Here is a 13965-nt window from a genome sequence, read left to right as displayed (position 1 = left end):
TGAGACACTGAGAAGCAGCCTCCGCAAACCACCCGGGTGGCTGGTCTCGTCCCAGCTTTTCTGCTTTTATTGACAGGCTTTGGGGGCGGGTGCTTTTTATTCAAGTCTATATCCATTTTAGTTATAGATTGGCAAAGACTTTTGAACAGAATTACCGTTCGGGCCGAAGTGAGAGGCAAGGTTCTCCAGGAGCCTTTAAAAATTAGCAATGGAAGGACACTGTTATGGGCTAAATTCTGTCCCTCCCTCAAATTCCTGTGTTGAGGCCCTAAACCTTAGTACCTCAGAGTGTGATGGCATTTGGAGATGGGGTCTTTAAAGAAGTAACTAAGATAAAATGAGGTCATTAGGGTGGGCCCTAATCCAATCTGACCGGTGTTCTTACAAGAAGAGGACATCAGGACACAGGTATGCACAGAGGGACGACCGTGTGAGGACACAGGGAGAAGACGGCCGTCTACCAGCCCAGGAGAGAGGCCTCAGGAGACGCCAACCCTGCTGACCCCTCGACCTCAGACTTCCAGCCTCCAGGACTATGCGGCAGTCATTTCTGCTGTTGGAGCCACCCCACCGGTGGCACGGTGGCCCCAGCCGACTCACGCACCACTCCCCAAGGGCAGTTACACGCACGCTTTGGAAGTGGACGGGGACGAAGAGGCCCCTGCTTACTTGCCAAGTTGATTTCTGGAGAGGTCCAGGGTCTTGAGTTGCCTGCAGGTCCACTTCTCCTGGGGTGGAAGTGCCACCAGCTGGTTTCCCTGTAACCTCAAGAACATGAGGGCCTGGTGGGGGGAGAGGGAGAGAGGGGGAGAGAGGCAGGGATGGCGTCAAATGGAAAAATGGAGGCGAGACCGAGGAGAAAAGCGAGCTCCCCAACAAAGTGCAGCCAAACTATCACCACAGACTCACCTCCGCAAACGTCCCCATCGTGCAGGGGCTCAGCAGTCTCCTAAAACTCACGAAATTAGACCACCCAGAGCAGATGGAACAATTTCTCTACAGAAGCTCTTCCCTCAAAATCAATGAGCAGCGATTATTCCGGAATGGAAGGAATGCAAGCGCTTCTCAGTGTTCGGGATGCTTAAGAGTGACGGTTATTGGTGGGCCTCTCCTGGGAAAAGCGCCAGACTCTGTTGTCCCAGGGTCACCCCTGGGGGAGCTGCACGATGCTGCCACCTCCTGGTGACCTCCTGGGGCCAGGCAGGGTGGCAATGACCCGAGGGTCACCTGCCCCAGCCGTGTGCCCTCTGCTGGCCAGTGTGGGGGCCGAGCTGGGCTCCCTGGGGACTATTCATGGGCCTGGGGAGCCCCTCACCAGCGGCCCAGCCCTCAGCCCTGCTGTGTGCGACCCAGCAGGGAACACGGAGGGGCTGAGGCTCCACCCTTGGACTTGTGACGTGTTTTTATTTTAATGGGAGAATGAGCGACACGCTGTGACCCTTGCTGAGGACAGCACCAAAGACAGCGACTATCTCACCACCAGTCAAGGTGGCCTCAGGAGGGCCACAGGCTGATCCCTGCCCCACACTAGACTCTACTCTGAGGGCTCCTGTCTCCCCCATCAGAGCCAGGGTGGTGGTGGTGTCAGCCGCCAGCCCACCCACTGCAATTCTATGGAGGCCCAGCCATGCGCCAGGCCCCAGGGCTGGCACTGGGGACGTGGAGGTGCCACCAATCTCCCCCCATGCTCCCCCCGCCCCCAGTCTGGAGGAGTGAACACGCCTCCCCACAGAGCCCGACGGTGAGATTCTGCACAGGGTTCCGTCCCTCCTGATTTGCTGCTTCCGGGCTTTGGTGGAAGCCAGAAAGCCAAGTCTGCTAGTTGCTGGTGTGAAATAAGGGAAAACAGAGTCCGACGGCCGTGGGGGAGAGCTCACGGCCAGGAGTGCCCTGCGGGGCGCAGTGTGGGGTCGGCCCTCACCCAGCAGCCCTCCCAAGTGGCTCCTTTTCCCCTGCAGGACACGTGCCCTGCGTCCCTTTCTTTGCTCCGTGTTTGTCCAGGGGCCTGTAACTTGACGGCCCCTGCTCTCCCAGAAGACGCATGTTGAAGGGGCCTTTGCTCCTTTTGGGGATCCCTGGACACGGGAAGGAGAGCTCGTGAGGCCTCGGCAACAGCCCGCAGGACTGGGGGGCTAAAGCCTGTGCGCTGAGGCCTGGTCACTCCACCCGTGCCGTGTGGCCTGTGGGCCCACCACAGGGCCTCTGCCAGGGCTGCCCTGATGCCTTTAGCAGGCACCTATCAGGCCCCTGTTCTGGGGCTGGCCCCGGGCTCCACGCAGTGGATCCGATCCCCGGTCTGCCTGAGGACCCCAACAACCCAAAGTGAGAACACAGCCCCTGCCGGGCTGGCCACGCGGGGCTCTGGGGAGAGCCCTTCCCTGAGTCCACAGCGCTGCCTCGGCCTCGGTGGGCCCAGCAGGAGCGGGAAGGGGCAGCAAAGGGGCAGCGCTGGAGACAGGGTGGAGAAGCCAATGGGCGGCGCTTACAATTTTAACATGAAAGTCAGTCCTGGGGGTGCAAACACGGTGTTTCTGCTTTCCACACTCCGCACTCCCATCCTTGCTCAGGACATAACGTATTTTTGACGGCTGAACTTTTCCTTCACATTTTCCCCCCTTATCTCAGAAGCTCAGGAAAAGCACAGATTTCACCCCAACGTGGAGCGATTTTCTCGAAAAAGCCGTAAATGAGAAATAAAGTGCTATTAGACTTACATCAAGCTGAAAAAGTCCCAGGGGGACTTCTTTTAGTGTGTTTTCTGAAAAATCCACATCCTTAAGGTGATTTTTCCAGAAGACAGCCATTTTGTCTGGCAGAGATTCCAAGGCATTTTTGGACGCTTTACAACATTTCTAGGAGTTTGATGAGAAAGAGAATGAACATTAATTAGCTCTTTAAATGCAGAGGTGCCCAGAAGACTGTTGCCATATTTGATGTTAAAAATAAGACTATTACAATAAGGCTCTGTAACAAATATGATTCAGTGTTGGTTAAGAGGCTACAAGCTCCCGTTGTCACTGCTCTCCTACCCCTCTCCAAGGAAAGGACAGGAGTAGGATTTCCTGGGGGAGACAAAGGTGGTTCTTAGACCTTTTCCTTCATTCCAGAACATCCCACCCATTGTCCTTGGAAATAATGGAACCATTCAGGACCGTGCTCGAGAGAGAAGCCAGTTTCCCACACACGTATGGTCAGACTAGAAACGTTAGTGCTAGTGATGGAGACTTTCCTGGTTCCAAACCAACAGCAATAAAACACACATATTCTTTACGCTGTTCCATCTGCGTTAACAAGCAAAGCTCCCAAGAAACAAAAACACCATTTAATCAGCAGTGTTGGGAACGCAGATCCGCTATTTCTTACTCTTCCTTTATAGTTGTCCTAAAAGAACAGAGCCCTCCTTTTTCGGCAGAACTCCTCCTGTGCCAGGATGCAAGCTGTCGCTGTGCAAAGCTCTGCGGGTGTCACTGTGTGGCTCTCAAACCCAGAGCCAGGCAGGCAGGCTTCCAGGCGAGCTACCTGCCTGAGCACTTAGCACTGCTGCGTGCTGAGTGAGCAAGAATCCCGCCCAGCTCGGCTGCCCAGGGGATGAGGTGAGACGGTGCAGCGAGGGCTCCGCCAGGGCCACTGCGGTGCAGAGTTGACGGTGGCTTTCACGACTTTGCTGTGATACTAACCAAAGGGCAGGCCCAGGGATCTGGAAACACCTTCAGGTTGTTTCTGGAGACATTCAGAGAATTGAGTGACTTGAAAGAATGAAGGAAAAGGGCAGGGAGTTCTGTCAATTTGTTGTCAGATATATCAAGTTCCTGTAGCTTCCTCAAACCAATCCAGTTAGTGGCTAGGAGAAAAAAAAAGTATGAGTTGGTAAACATATCCATATCGAGAAGAAAATGACTAAGTCAGGTCACTGATGATAAAACATACCAATTTCTTCTTCAAACAATTTTTCTAAACAGTTTTTTGAAGCTGTCAGTTTTTGAAGTTTTGAGAGGTGCAAGAATCCGGGAGGGAGGTGGGACAACTTGTTGCTGGAAATGTCAATTTCAAGTAGCCTGGGGTTGGGGAAGAAGGAAGTTAAGGCATCAGAAGAATGAGATTAAACACTTTTATGTATTTTTCTATAAACATGGAGGTGTGTATTTTTTCTTTGTTTCCCCTGCACAAGGTTAAAGAGCATGCATTGAAAAGGTAGCGCATATAATTTTTATTCATTTGAAAAACAGTTACCATGTCTTGTGTAGATAAAGAAAATCAAATCTCTCTTTGGTGGGCCTTGGTCCCACTGACCCACAGGGATTCAAACCCTTCCCATGCACGGGACAGCAAAACAAGCCAGCGTCCTGAAAGCTGCTGGGAGACCACAGAGCAGGGCTTTTAACCTTTCGGACCCAACCATCCGGCCCAGGTCAAGGGCCCCTCTCAGATGGCACTTGCTCTTTCAGTTTTTGCGTGCTGGCTTCTTTCCTATTCTTGCTTGTGAGTTACTCTGACCCCAAGCTCTTTCCAACATTCTCTCTCACTTTACTTAGGGCCTCCGTTTTTGAAATCAGCTCAATGCCTTTATGGAATGAGGTCTTGCAGATATGTACCCTAAAGAAATCAATTAAGTATGGTCCTTCCCTCCTTCCCCTTCCCATGCACTCTCAGGGGGAAGGATCCAGAAAAAGCAGGCAGGGGCTGCCCACCATGCCCACCTGCTGCCAGAATGCTATGGAGTTAACCCCTTCTCTGAGGCTCTTCCCACTTTCCCCGGGAGATGGAGGAAAAGCTGGCGCATCAGGGCCCACCTGCCCGGGAAGGTTCAGCTGCCTTCCCAAGTCCTGCACAGGACCAAGATGGGCATCTTGGGCAGGCAGCTCTGCACGGCCATGGGTGAGCTGTGTAGACACGGGAGAGACAAACCATCTCTCTAAACCTCTCTGTTTTCACCTAAAAAGGGGGCAGTGACCTTGTTCCCGAGAGCTTGCATAAGGGCAGGAGGGCAGAACTTTCTTTTCTCATTTTAGCCACAACATTTATTTTCAAAAACACAAAATACAACCAGGGAGCATGTGCAGGACAGTGATGGCAGCTAGGGTGCAGACGGGCCTGTTCACATCCCCGGGGACCCACCTGGAACAGATGATTTCGTCCGAGGACTGCACGCCAGGCAGTTCCCCCAGGTGGTTGTCCGAGAGGTTCAGCTTCCGGAGGTTGATGAGCCCCCAGGGGATGACCGAGGGCAGGGATGCCAGGCAGTTGGCAGAAAGGTCGAGCTCTGTGATCTGGCAGGAGATGTCTATGAGCCAGTCTAGATCCACCCAGGGCAACCGGAGATGGGACCATTTCACACGAAGTGCCTGGTGGTGGAGAAAAGTGAAAAGCACACGTCGGGCGGTGAGCCCAGGGCCAGTGTGGGCTTGGAAAAAAGCAACGATTTATTCAAGTGTGTATCTATGTGCCCGCCCCAGTTGGAGTCCTAAGAAGTTGGGACCAGGTCCACCTCATGCCCCCAGCAGCTGCCACGCTGTCTGCAAAGAGGGGCGCCCCGTTCCCATCTGCACCTGCACCTGGCAGGTCATCTGAGCACAGCTCCAGCGAGTCACCATCCAGCCTGCAGAGGGAGCCAGTGGGCTCAGTGCAGGGAAGGAACGAGGCAGGAGTTGCCCTGTACAGAGGAAGCCATGGAAGCTTGGAGGAGCCTTCTGTAGGCTGAGCACTCAAACCTGGGTCTCTGACCTCCCTTCAGGGCCCTCTTCTCTGTGATTAGAGAGGCTACTGCCTGCAGCCACCTGTCCTGTGCCAGGGTGCTTGGTGGACAGGCTGCTTCCAGTGAGAGATTGAACACACAAATGGACAATGGCCACATCATATATAAAATATAACTTTGACCTACACCATGCAGCAACCTGTGCAGAAAACCAATCCCTTATCTATAATAAATAGCCAGTGAAGCCTCTTGCTGTTAAAGCAGACTTGCAAGAGGCCAGATTGTTATCTCTAGTAACAACCCAGGAATCAGTCCAAAATGGCCAGGACTTGATCAGTAACTGATAGAAATTCTCTAATTTTTGTTCCTGCTTTCAATTTAGGACCAGAGAGAGCCATCTCTGCACTCCTAACCAATGCCGTAGGAGGCCCAGCTCACAGCCTCCAGCCAGGGCACACCTGAGACCTTCTCTTTGTCCCCCTGTAAAGCCTTCCCACTGCTCTGCCTGCCTTTGGGTCTCTGCCACATGCAGGTGACGGTGGCCGACTCCCCTGCCACGGAAGGCCAGTGTAAGCAGCCTTTGCTCTTCTCATTTGGTTGGCCTTCATTTATTTACACAAGAGGGAGTCAGGAAGGCCCGCGGTTTGCTGGGGTGGGGAGTAGAAGGGATCTGGTAAAACACATGCAAGCAGGACTTTTTCTTCTTCATTCTCAAAAAATTCTAGGCTCAATTAGGTTTCTGGGGAGAGGAAATCTGCTCTTTGGTCTGTCTCTCCAAAGTAACTAGAAATCCGTATTGAAAAATTAGAGGAGCAGAAATATAAACAAAGATTAGTGCTTTGCAAATGGAAAAATGTAGCAACCTGGCAGAGGCGGTGGGAAAGGCACCAATAATGTGGGATAAGTTTGCCTTCAGAATTGAGCAGTTGACCGATGTCCCTATCTGGCCACTAGATGGCGGTGTGCGCCTTGTTGCTATCTCCACTTGCCCCAAATCCTGGTGCTTGGAAAGGCTGAGTCTACACCCTCTCAAAGCTCGGGTCTTTGCGCCAAGGGGATGAGGGACTCTGTCTGTCTGTCTGTCTCTCCAGGTTTCTGGATGAAGAGGGACAGATGGGCAATGGTGTACTGGACCTAGGGTCAAGAACATGGAATCTTTGTCTCAGCTTTAAAGACAGTATTTTTAGACAATTTCTCTGGGCCTGTTTTATTGTTACTGTTCCTTCCCGACCCTTGTTTTTTTTTTTTTTTGAAAAATTTTAAAAGCTGCAGAAAAGTTGAAGTAGGACACAGTGAATATTCATACACCCTTCACCTAGACTCATCATTGTTCGTATATTGTCATATTTGCTTTCGCTCCTTTCTGTCTACCCACACATGCAAATATGCACACTTTCTACTTTTTGCTGAATCATTTGCAAGTAACTTATACATCACACTTCACCCCTAAATACGTCAGCACGTATCTCCGAAGAACAAGAATACCCTCATATGTGACAACCATAAAATCATTTTCAAGAAATATAACATCAATACAATATTAAGCCCACAGTCCATGTTCAAATGTTCCCAATTATCCCAGCAATGTCTTCTATAACTATTTTGTGTCCTGATTCAGGGTCCTGTCGAGAATCGCACACAGTTGTCACGCTTCTTTACTTTTCCTTCATCTAGAGGAGTCCTCATGCCTTTTAATGTCTTTTTGACACTGGCATTGCAATTTTTCAGTCATTCTTGTTGTTTTATAGAATATCACATAGTCTGAATTTATTTGTTTCCTAAAGTTCAGATTCAAGTTAACTATTTTTGGCAGCGATCTGAGAGACAATGCTGAGTGCTTCCCACTGAATCCCGCCAGGGGGCGCCTGATGTCGGGTTGGTCTACTGCGGTGATGCCATGTTTGGTCCTTGGGTAAGGTGGTGTCTGTCAGAGCTCTCCTTTGTAAAGGCACCTTGTACCCTTTGTGATTGGTAACCAACCTGTGGGGCAGTAATCCGAGACTATGTGACTATTCTGTGTTCCTACGTATTTCACCCAGTGGGTTTAGCATCCACTGCTGACCCTGGCCTGCATCCCACAGTACGATGACAATGGCAGTTGCAAAGTGGTGATTTTTCTAAAACTACTGTTCTTTCTACATTGGTTACCTGGCATTCTCTGTACAGAAGAGGGTCCCCTTCCCCTTTAAGTATCACTATGAACTCATGGATCCTTTTTTATTCCAAGTATTATAATTCATCATTATTATTGTTGTTTCTTTTGATGCCCAAGTCACCCCTAATTTGTCCAAAGGGAGTCCCATCTAGGAGGCTCCTGTGTTCCTCTGGCATATCCCTAACACTTTGAGGGTACTTCCTTACTTCTTGAAAAAACAAGATACTCCAGTCTCCTCTGGAACTTTCCAAGCTCAAGCCCCGATTTGCTTTAGTGGAAATTGGTATTTAGAAACCAAGATCTGGTGTTAGGTGTGGTCCTCACTGCTGGGGTGTCTGCTTCTCTGCTCTTTGATAAGACACAGCTCTATAGTTAGCCTGAGTGTATTTTTGATGCCTCCAATTCAAACCCAGCCACATGGGTTATTTCCTAATCTTTCCATAATTCATAATTGTATCACCCTTCAGCTTGCTATTGCTGCTTTTAATCTGTTAAATAAGTGGTTTGAACAAGATGATGTCTAGGTCACTTCTGGACTCAGATTTTTTCTGGCTGGTGGTCCTGTCAAAGGACAGTGGCCTCCCATGGGGTTGCTTCGGGTGAGCATGACAGTCAGCCCAGCAACAGACCGAGGAAGGCCGGCATGCAGCCTTAGCAACGCCAAGTCAAAGAAGGCTCTGCAGGGCCTGGCTGCCCCTGCTTCATGGGCTCACAGAGACACACCCAGGTCTTGGGGGTCTGTGGACTCATGGATTCCACAAATCCATAGGGCCAGACAGCTGGACACGAAGCCAACGTGTCCAGGTTACAATCCAACTCTCTCCGCTCACCCTGTGTGGCCATCATGGTCATTTGATATCGAATGGTTTGAACCCAAACTGAAACAGCAGCCAAAGGTAAAGTGAAAGGCAGCTGGTTTTGGTTTCGACTTTTATGACGACAAATCTTAGGCATCTATTGAAATTCATGTAAATAAATCTCTGCAGGACCATCAAAAATAAAACAACAGAAAAGAGATTGTTACTGTGATAACCAACTGTGGCACAAATGAACTAGGCGTAGTCGGCAATCGGCTCAGATGCTGCTATCCCTACAATGGCAACCTCCTTCCTGACACCTCCTCCATGTCCTCTGAGCTGGCACTGCAGCCCTGAACTGCATAAGCAGTGAGGCTCGACCTCCAGCTGCTTAACTAACTCCATGTGGCTCCTGGGCAAGTCGCAGGGGAGGTGGGCCGTTTCTCAGCTCTGTCCAGCTCAGATCCCTTTATTTTAATATTAACCTCCCTACTGATTCTGCGCGGCACTGACCCAGCCCAACCCAGCAGCACGGCCAACCGGAACCTGGACCACAGCCCCCTGCCCCCGCAGTGCAGGGCCCTACCTGGCTGCCTCTGTGGCTCACATCTTACCACTGCACCCACCACGCAGTGGACACTAAGTAAGCATTTGTCCACTGAAGAGAATCAAGCCACTGAGACCTGCAACCCGTCAATTCTGCAGCACCTCCCACCCGATCAATCATCCTAAAATATCGAGGTCTGCTCAAAACCCTTCGGCCTCCCCCATCCCCACTCAGCCTTCCACAGAGCATCCAAACTCCTTCTACTGCAGCCTCACACCTCCCCAATCCCCCCCTTGCCCCCTTCCCAACTTTATGTCTCCCTGTCTCCTCCACCACCTCTCCCACCCACGCAGAGCAGTGGCCGATCTACAGAGACACCCTCTGCAACACTGCTGGCAGGTGGTTTGAGGGATTAATTTGTTCTAGGTAAAAACATGGAGGTGGGGCTCACTCCCAGAGCAGGGGATTCAAGGCCAAGGAGAAACTGCCATCAAAGCACAGAAACTGTTCACAAATGAACCACAGGGCTCAAAAAGTGGGCCCAGCACTGACATTTGTAGGAGGGATCTGGGGGCCAAGAGGCACATATGGCCTCATTGGTAAGTGACTAGTCCACATATCACAGGGGCTGCCGGGGTCCTCTGAGGCTGCAGGTGCCCTCCCTGGATTGTGGGTTGTTATGGTGACAGAAAGGGCCAATTTAGGAGAAAATGTGGGAAATACGAGGTGAGCTGGGCCTGGAGCTAAGAGAGCTTTGCACACAGCCCTGAGAGCTGGCCTCCTCTGGATGGTGGTGTCGTGAGGCCAGCAACGGACCCGGGATTCTGCAGGCAGGGCAGGTCTCTGCTGACACTATGTCCTCCAACCATGCGAAGAGGAAACACTCTCCCTCCCACCTCTGCACCCTGCTCTATGTCCTGTCTGCTGGAATTCATCACCCCCTCCCTCCCATCTAAATCCTATCACTCCTACAAGGGATGCCATCTTGTTTAACTTGTGCTTGAACATTCAGCAATGTTTTCTTGGGTGTTGGCATTTGTAAACTGTCTTGTCAGGCACTGGGGTGGATGTGAAGATGCAGATGCTGCAGATGGAACCCACATTCAGGGAGTTTATGGTTCAGAGGGAAGAGCTATGTATGTGTGTGCGCGCATGCGTGTTTGTGTGTGCCCATCTGGCTGCCCTAACACAACGGTTTCTTGATCTTCATGGACAGAAATGAGCATTTGATGTTGACCACTCAACCAAGAAAGAAACCTCCTGTGCTTTTTCTGGGGGGGATTGTTCTATCAGAAGAGAATTATCAATAAGAAATGAATGGCTGTGTGTCCCACTGACTTCCCTAGACATGAGGAAGAGGAGGAAGCAGATGTTGCCACTTCCTAAAGCTCTTTCTAGGTCTAACACCCACTGAGTTTCTGCAGGACTGACTTCTGATAAACTGAAGGCCAAAGAGAAGTGGTAAAAAGCAGAAGTCTGGAAACATGACAACGCTCTTAGAATACAGACATGCTTGTGAAATATTTCTGGGCTAGATGGAGGTTGAAAACCATCCAAGATTTCTACCTGGCCTTGGGTTGGTTTGAAAACTTTGGGTAACAAAAGTCATTTTGTTTTTGGTGCCTAGATATACAGGGTGCCCAGGTGTTCATAAAATGGCAGAGAGAAAGGAGAAGGAACACACTGGTTAAGATGTCCATACGCTTGACATGGAAACCGAGCCCAGAAAGCCCTGAAGTCCTTGTTACTCTGTTGTGTTTAGTCCAGGCAGAATCACAATAAACAAGGTTCTGAAGGAGCGAAGCCAGCGATTGTATAATCCAATCCATGAAGACTGAGCCGCACAATCAAAGACAGCTGGTTGCGGAGACTCTCCCAATTCAGCAGAGCGGTGGTTAGGCACGCCCTCCCCGGCACGGACAGATGGAGAATGTGCTCATGTTTGTATTCAAGCAGGAGCCCTTTAAATTTCAGGCCAAATAAAAAGAAGTACCACTTTCCCCAGAAGGCACAGTGCAATGATTTCAGAAACTTGTTTTCCCAGGCAGTGGTGGTGACCCGGATTGTTTCAAGAGGATTAGATGTATTTAAGGGCGACTGGTTCATTACAGAGGGTGATATGCAAGGAAGGTCTCCTTGACCGGTGACGGAGGCTGCGGTCCAGGAGGGCAATTAGCCACTTTTACACAATGCTTCTTGGTGACACTAGCCATAAAATGTCACAGTGAAAGAGGCACCAGGGCACAATGACATCTCTTATGTTTTTATGTCAGTGCAACCTTATGGTTGAAGAAAAAGTTGTTCAATGAAGAGCTGGAGTCTACGGTGCATTTAGCCTGGCTTTGAACCTCAGCAGACACAGGCTGGCAACCCGGCCCTGTGCAGACACAGAAACGGATTCTTGGCTCGTGTGATGTATGCACACAGGTGTACCTCACTATGATTTTGTGGGGTTGAGAGCAGCCTCGCCAGGGTGAAGCTCTAAGGTTAATCCTTACTAGGTCTCTACCCACACCGCAACATGGAATTCAAAGCTCTTCTTCCTGGGTTCCCAACTCCTTGCTCCTGTCAGTTGGTCGGAGCTTCACTTACGGCTAATTGAGTAAGAATCATCCCTCCTGGAGACTGTAAATCCCTTGAGGGACAGACTACAGCTCAGTGACAGCAGAGAATGACACAAAAAAGGCAGTTAACAGATGTCTATTCAATTAACACACACATGTTAAAACAGGGGGGAAATAGATAGAAAATTCTAGAATTTATCAATTCTTGGTGTATAAACCCCAAGCCTTTTTCTTTTGTAGTTAAACAAATATTCATGGGATGGTGCCTTCTTCTTGTGGAATCAGCCAGTAAGACAAGAGCTACATTCTGCTATGCAAAGGAACAATAATAAGAATAACCAAACAACCAGAGAAGCTGCAAAATCAAGGGGTCTGATCTAAAAGGAACAGACTCACTCGAGGGCCTGAAGAACATGGCAAAAGAATCCCTAAAAACAAAGATGCTCAGTAACAGCATCTGACAGCTCAACCCGGCCACCCGAGTGATGCCAGCGACTGCAGAAGGGAAGAGATGATGGCTGCAGACAGCAGTCTGTGCACCAAGCTGGGGGCAAATTTCAAGCCTGCAAATGTTCTCTGGGAGCCCAGACCTCCAGAAGGGGTCCTGAGAGACAGGGATTCTGCGACAGAATCAGCAGTGCTGGAGACAGCAGCTCTGTCCCAGCCTCCTTGTGCAGCGAAGGCTGCAACAGAACAAGAACAGACTGTGCCTCATTGTTCCCCCAGCAGAAATCCTCAGTGCACGTCTTCTAAACACCTGCTCCTCAGGTCCCTACACTCTGGCGGAGACAGGCTCTCAAGGAGAGGGGGCATTTTAAATGGAAGGATAAGGAAGACACTGTACCTTGACTGGCCGTCTACCTGGCACATAAGGTGGCCCTTGGTGGGTGGACCCAGGCCAAGGGCAATGAAGTGATGGCTGCAAGGATGGTGTCCCTCCAAAAAGATATAAAGTCCCAACCCCTTGTAACTCAGAATGTGACCTTAATGAAAAACAGAGATTATATCTTTACAGAGATAATCAAGTTAAAATGAGGTTATTTGGGGGCCTCAGCCAGTGTGGCTGGTGTCCTTATAAAAAAGGAGAAGATTGGACACAGAGACAGACACGTGCAATGGGAAAGGCCACGTGACTGCATCTACAGGCCGAGAACGCCAAGGTTGCCAGCAGCCACCGCAAGCTGGCAGAGGTGAGGAAGGTTCCTCCAGAAGGAGCCAACCCTGCCAACATCTTGATCTTGGACTTCTGGCCTCCGGAACTATGAGAGAATAAATTTCTCTTGCTTCAAACCGCTCCGTTTTTGGTACTTTGTCACGGCAACCCTAGAAAATGCACACAGATGGTAACGAGTCAAGGGAAGACAGAAGCCAGGACCTGAGAACCTGGAATATTCCTTCAACAGAGACCCACGGATTAAGAAAGGAAAAGAAAGAAACAGATTCTTGAAAGCCAAAAGGATGCCTGTTGAGATAAGTAGATTAGAATTGTAACTTTAAAAGGTAATGAAAATGACAGAAAAATCAGCCATTAAATTATGGGAAAGCCCATTAGCATTGTGTGGTATAAAAGGAGAATTTTAAAAAGGGCTTGAGCATAAACACTACAGGGAGTGGGAAAGGGAGATAAAGAAAGTGGAGGACAGTTTCCTTCCAATCTCGGGAGGTTTGACTCAGTTAAACAAATGACCGAACGAGAGAATAAAATGAAATCAGTTCTGACAAAAGCATGTCTGTTAAAGGTATTGTAAATATCAGAATTAGTAGTGTTCAGCTGCCAACATAATACCAAACAAACAAAGAAAGGAAACATTCCCATAGAAACCAGATAAATGAGAAATGTAAGTGCAAAAATAACTTACAAGATAACACTTCTGGTCGTGCATTAAACAATCAACACACAACAATCTGTGGCTGTGAGGGCACACACAAGACCAGACTCTGCAGGGGAACAGTCTGGAAGCTGAGCTCTGATCAGAGGATAACACCTTCCTGGCAACTGCTCGCAGTGCACACAAAGTGCTTTTGTGAGCATGTTTTCAACCGACCCTCATGGTAACCTTATCAGGGGTACAAAACTTGCACAAAAACAACCTCAGAGAAGTACCAGATTGGGATGGCAGTTCTGATGCCTGGTGCTCAGTCTGGTTCCCTTGCTACTGTGCACTGTGGAAAAGTCAGCAGAGCAGTTCAAAGGCGTTAGGAGAGAGAAC

General features: G+C 49.7%; 1 protein-coding gene across 1 annotated transcript in view; it reads right to left on the bottom strand.

Moving 5' to 3' along the window:
* LRRK1 (leucine rich repeat kinase 1) overlaps positions 1-13965 on the bottom strand; it is a 121129-nt gene that overhangs the window by 51544 nt on the left and 55620 nt on the right. The window contains exons 6-10 of the mRNA XM_069465797.1: positions 5116-5342; positions 3928-4055; positions 3678-3841; positions 2715-2852; positions 670-782 (exon numbers count right to left, since the gene is read on the bottom strand). Coding sequence (XP_069321898.1) covers positions 670-782; positions 2715-2852; positions 3678-3841; positions 3928-4055; positions 5116-5342 — 770 coding nt within the window. The remainder of the gene's footprint in view (positions 1-669; positions 783-2714; positions 2853-3677; positions 3842-3927; positions 4056-5115; positions 5343-13965) is intronic.

This window comes from Eulemur rufifrons, chromosome 3, assembly GCF_041146395.1.
Source record: "Eulemur rufifrons isolate Redbay chromosome 3, OSU_ERuf_1, whole genome shotgun sequence".
Taxonomy (NCBI): domain Eukaryota; kingdom Metazoa; phylum Chordata; class Mammalia; order Primates; family Lemuridae; genus Eulemur; species Eulemur rufifrons.
This window is presented reverse-complemented; position numbering and strand designations above follow the sequence as displayed.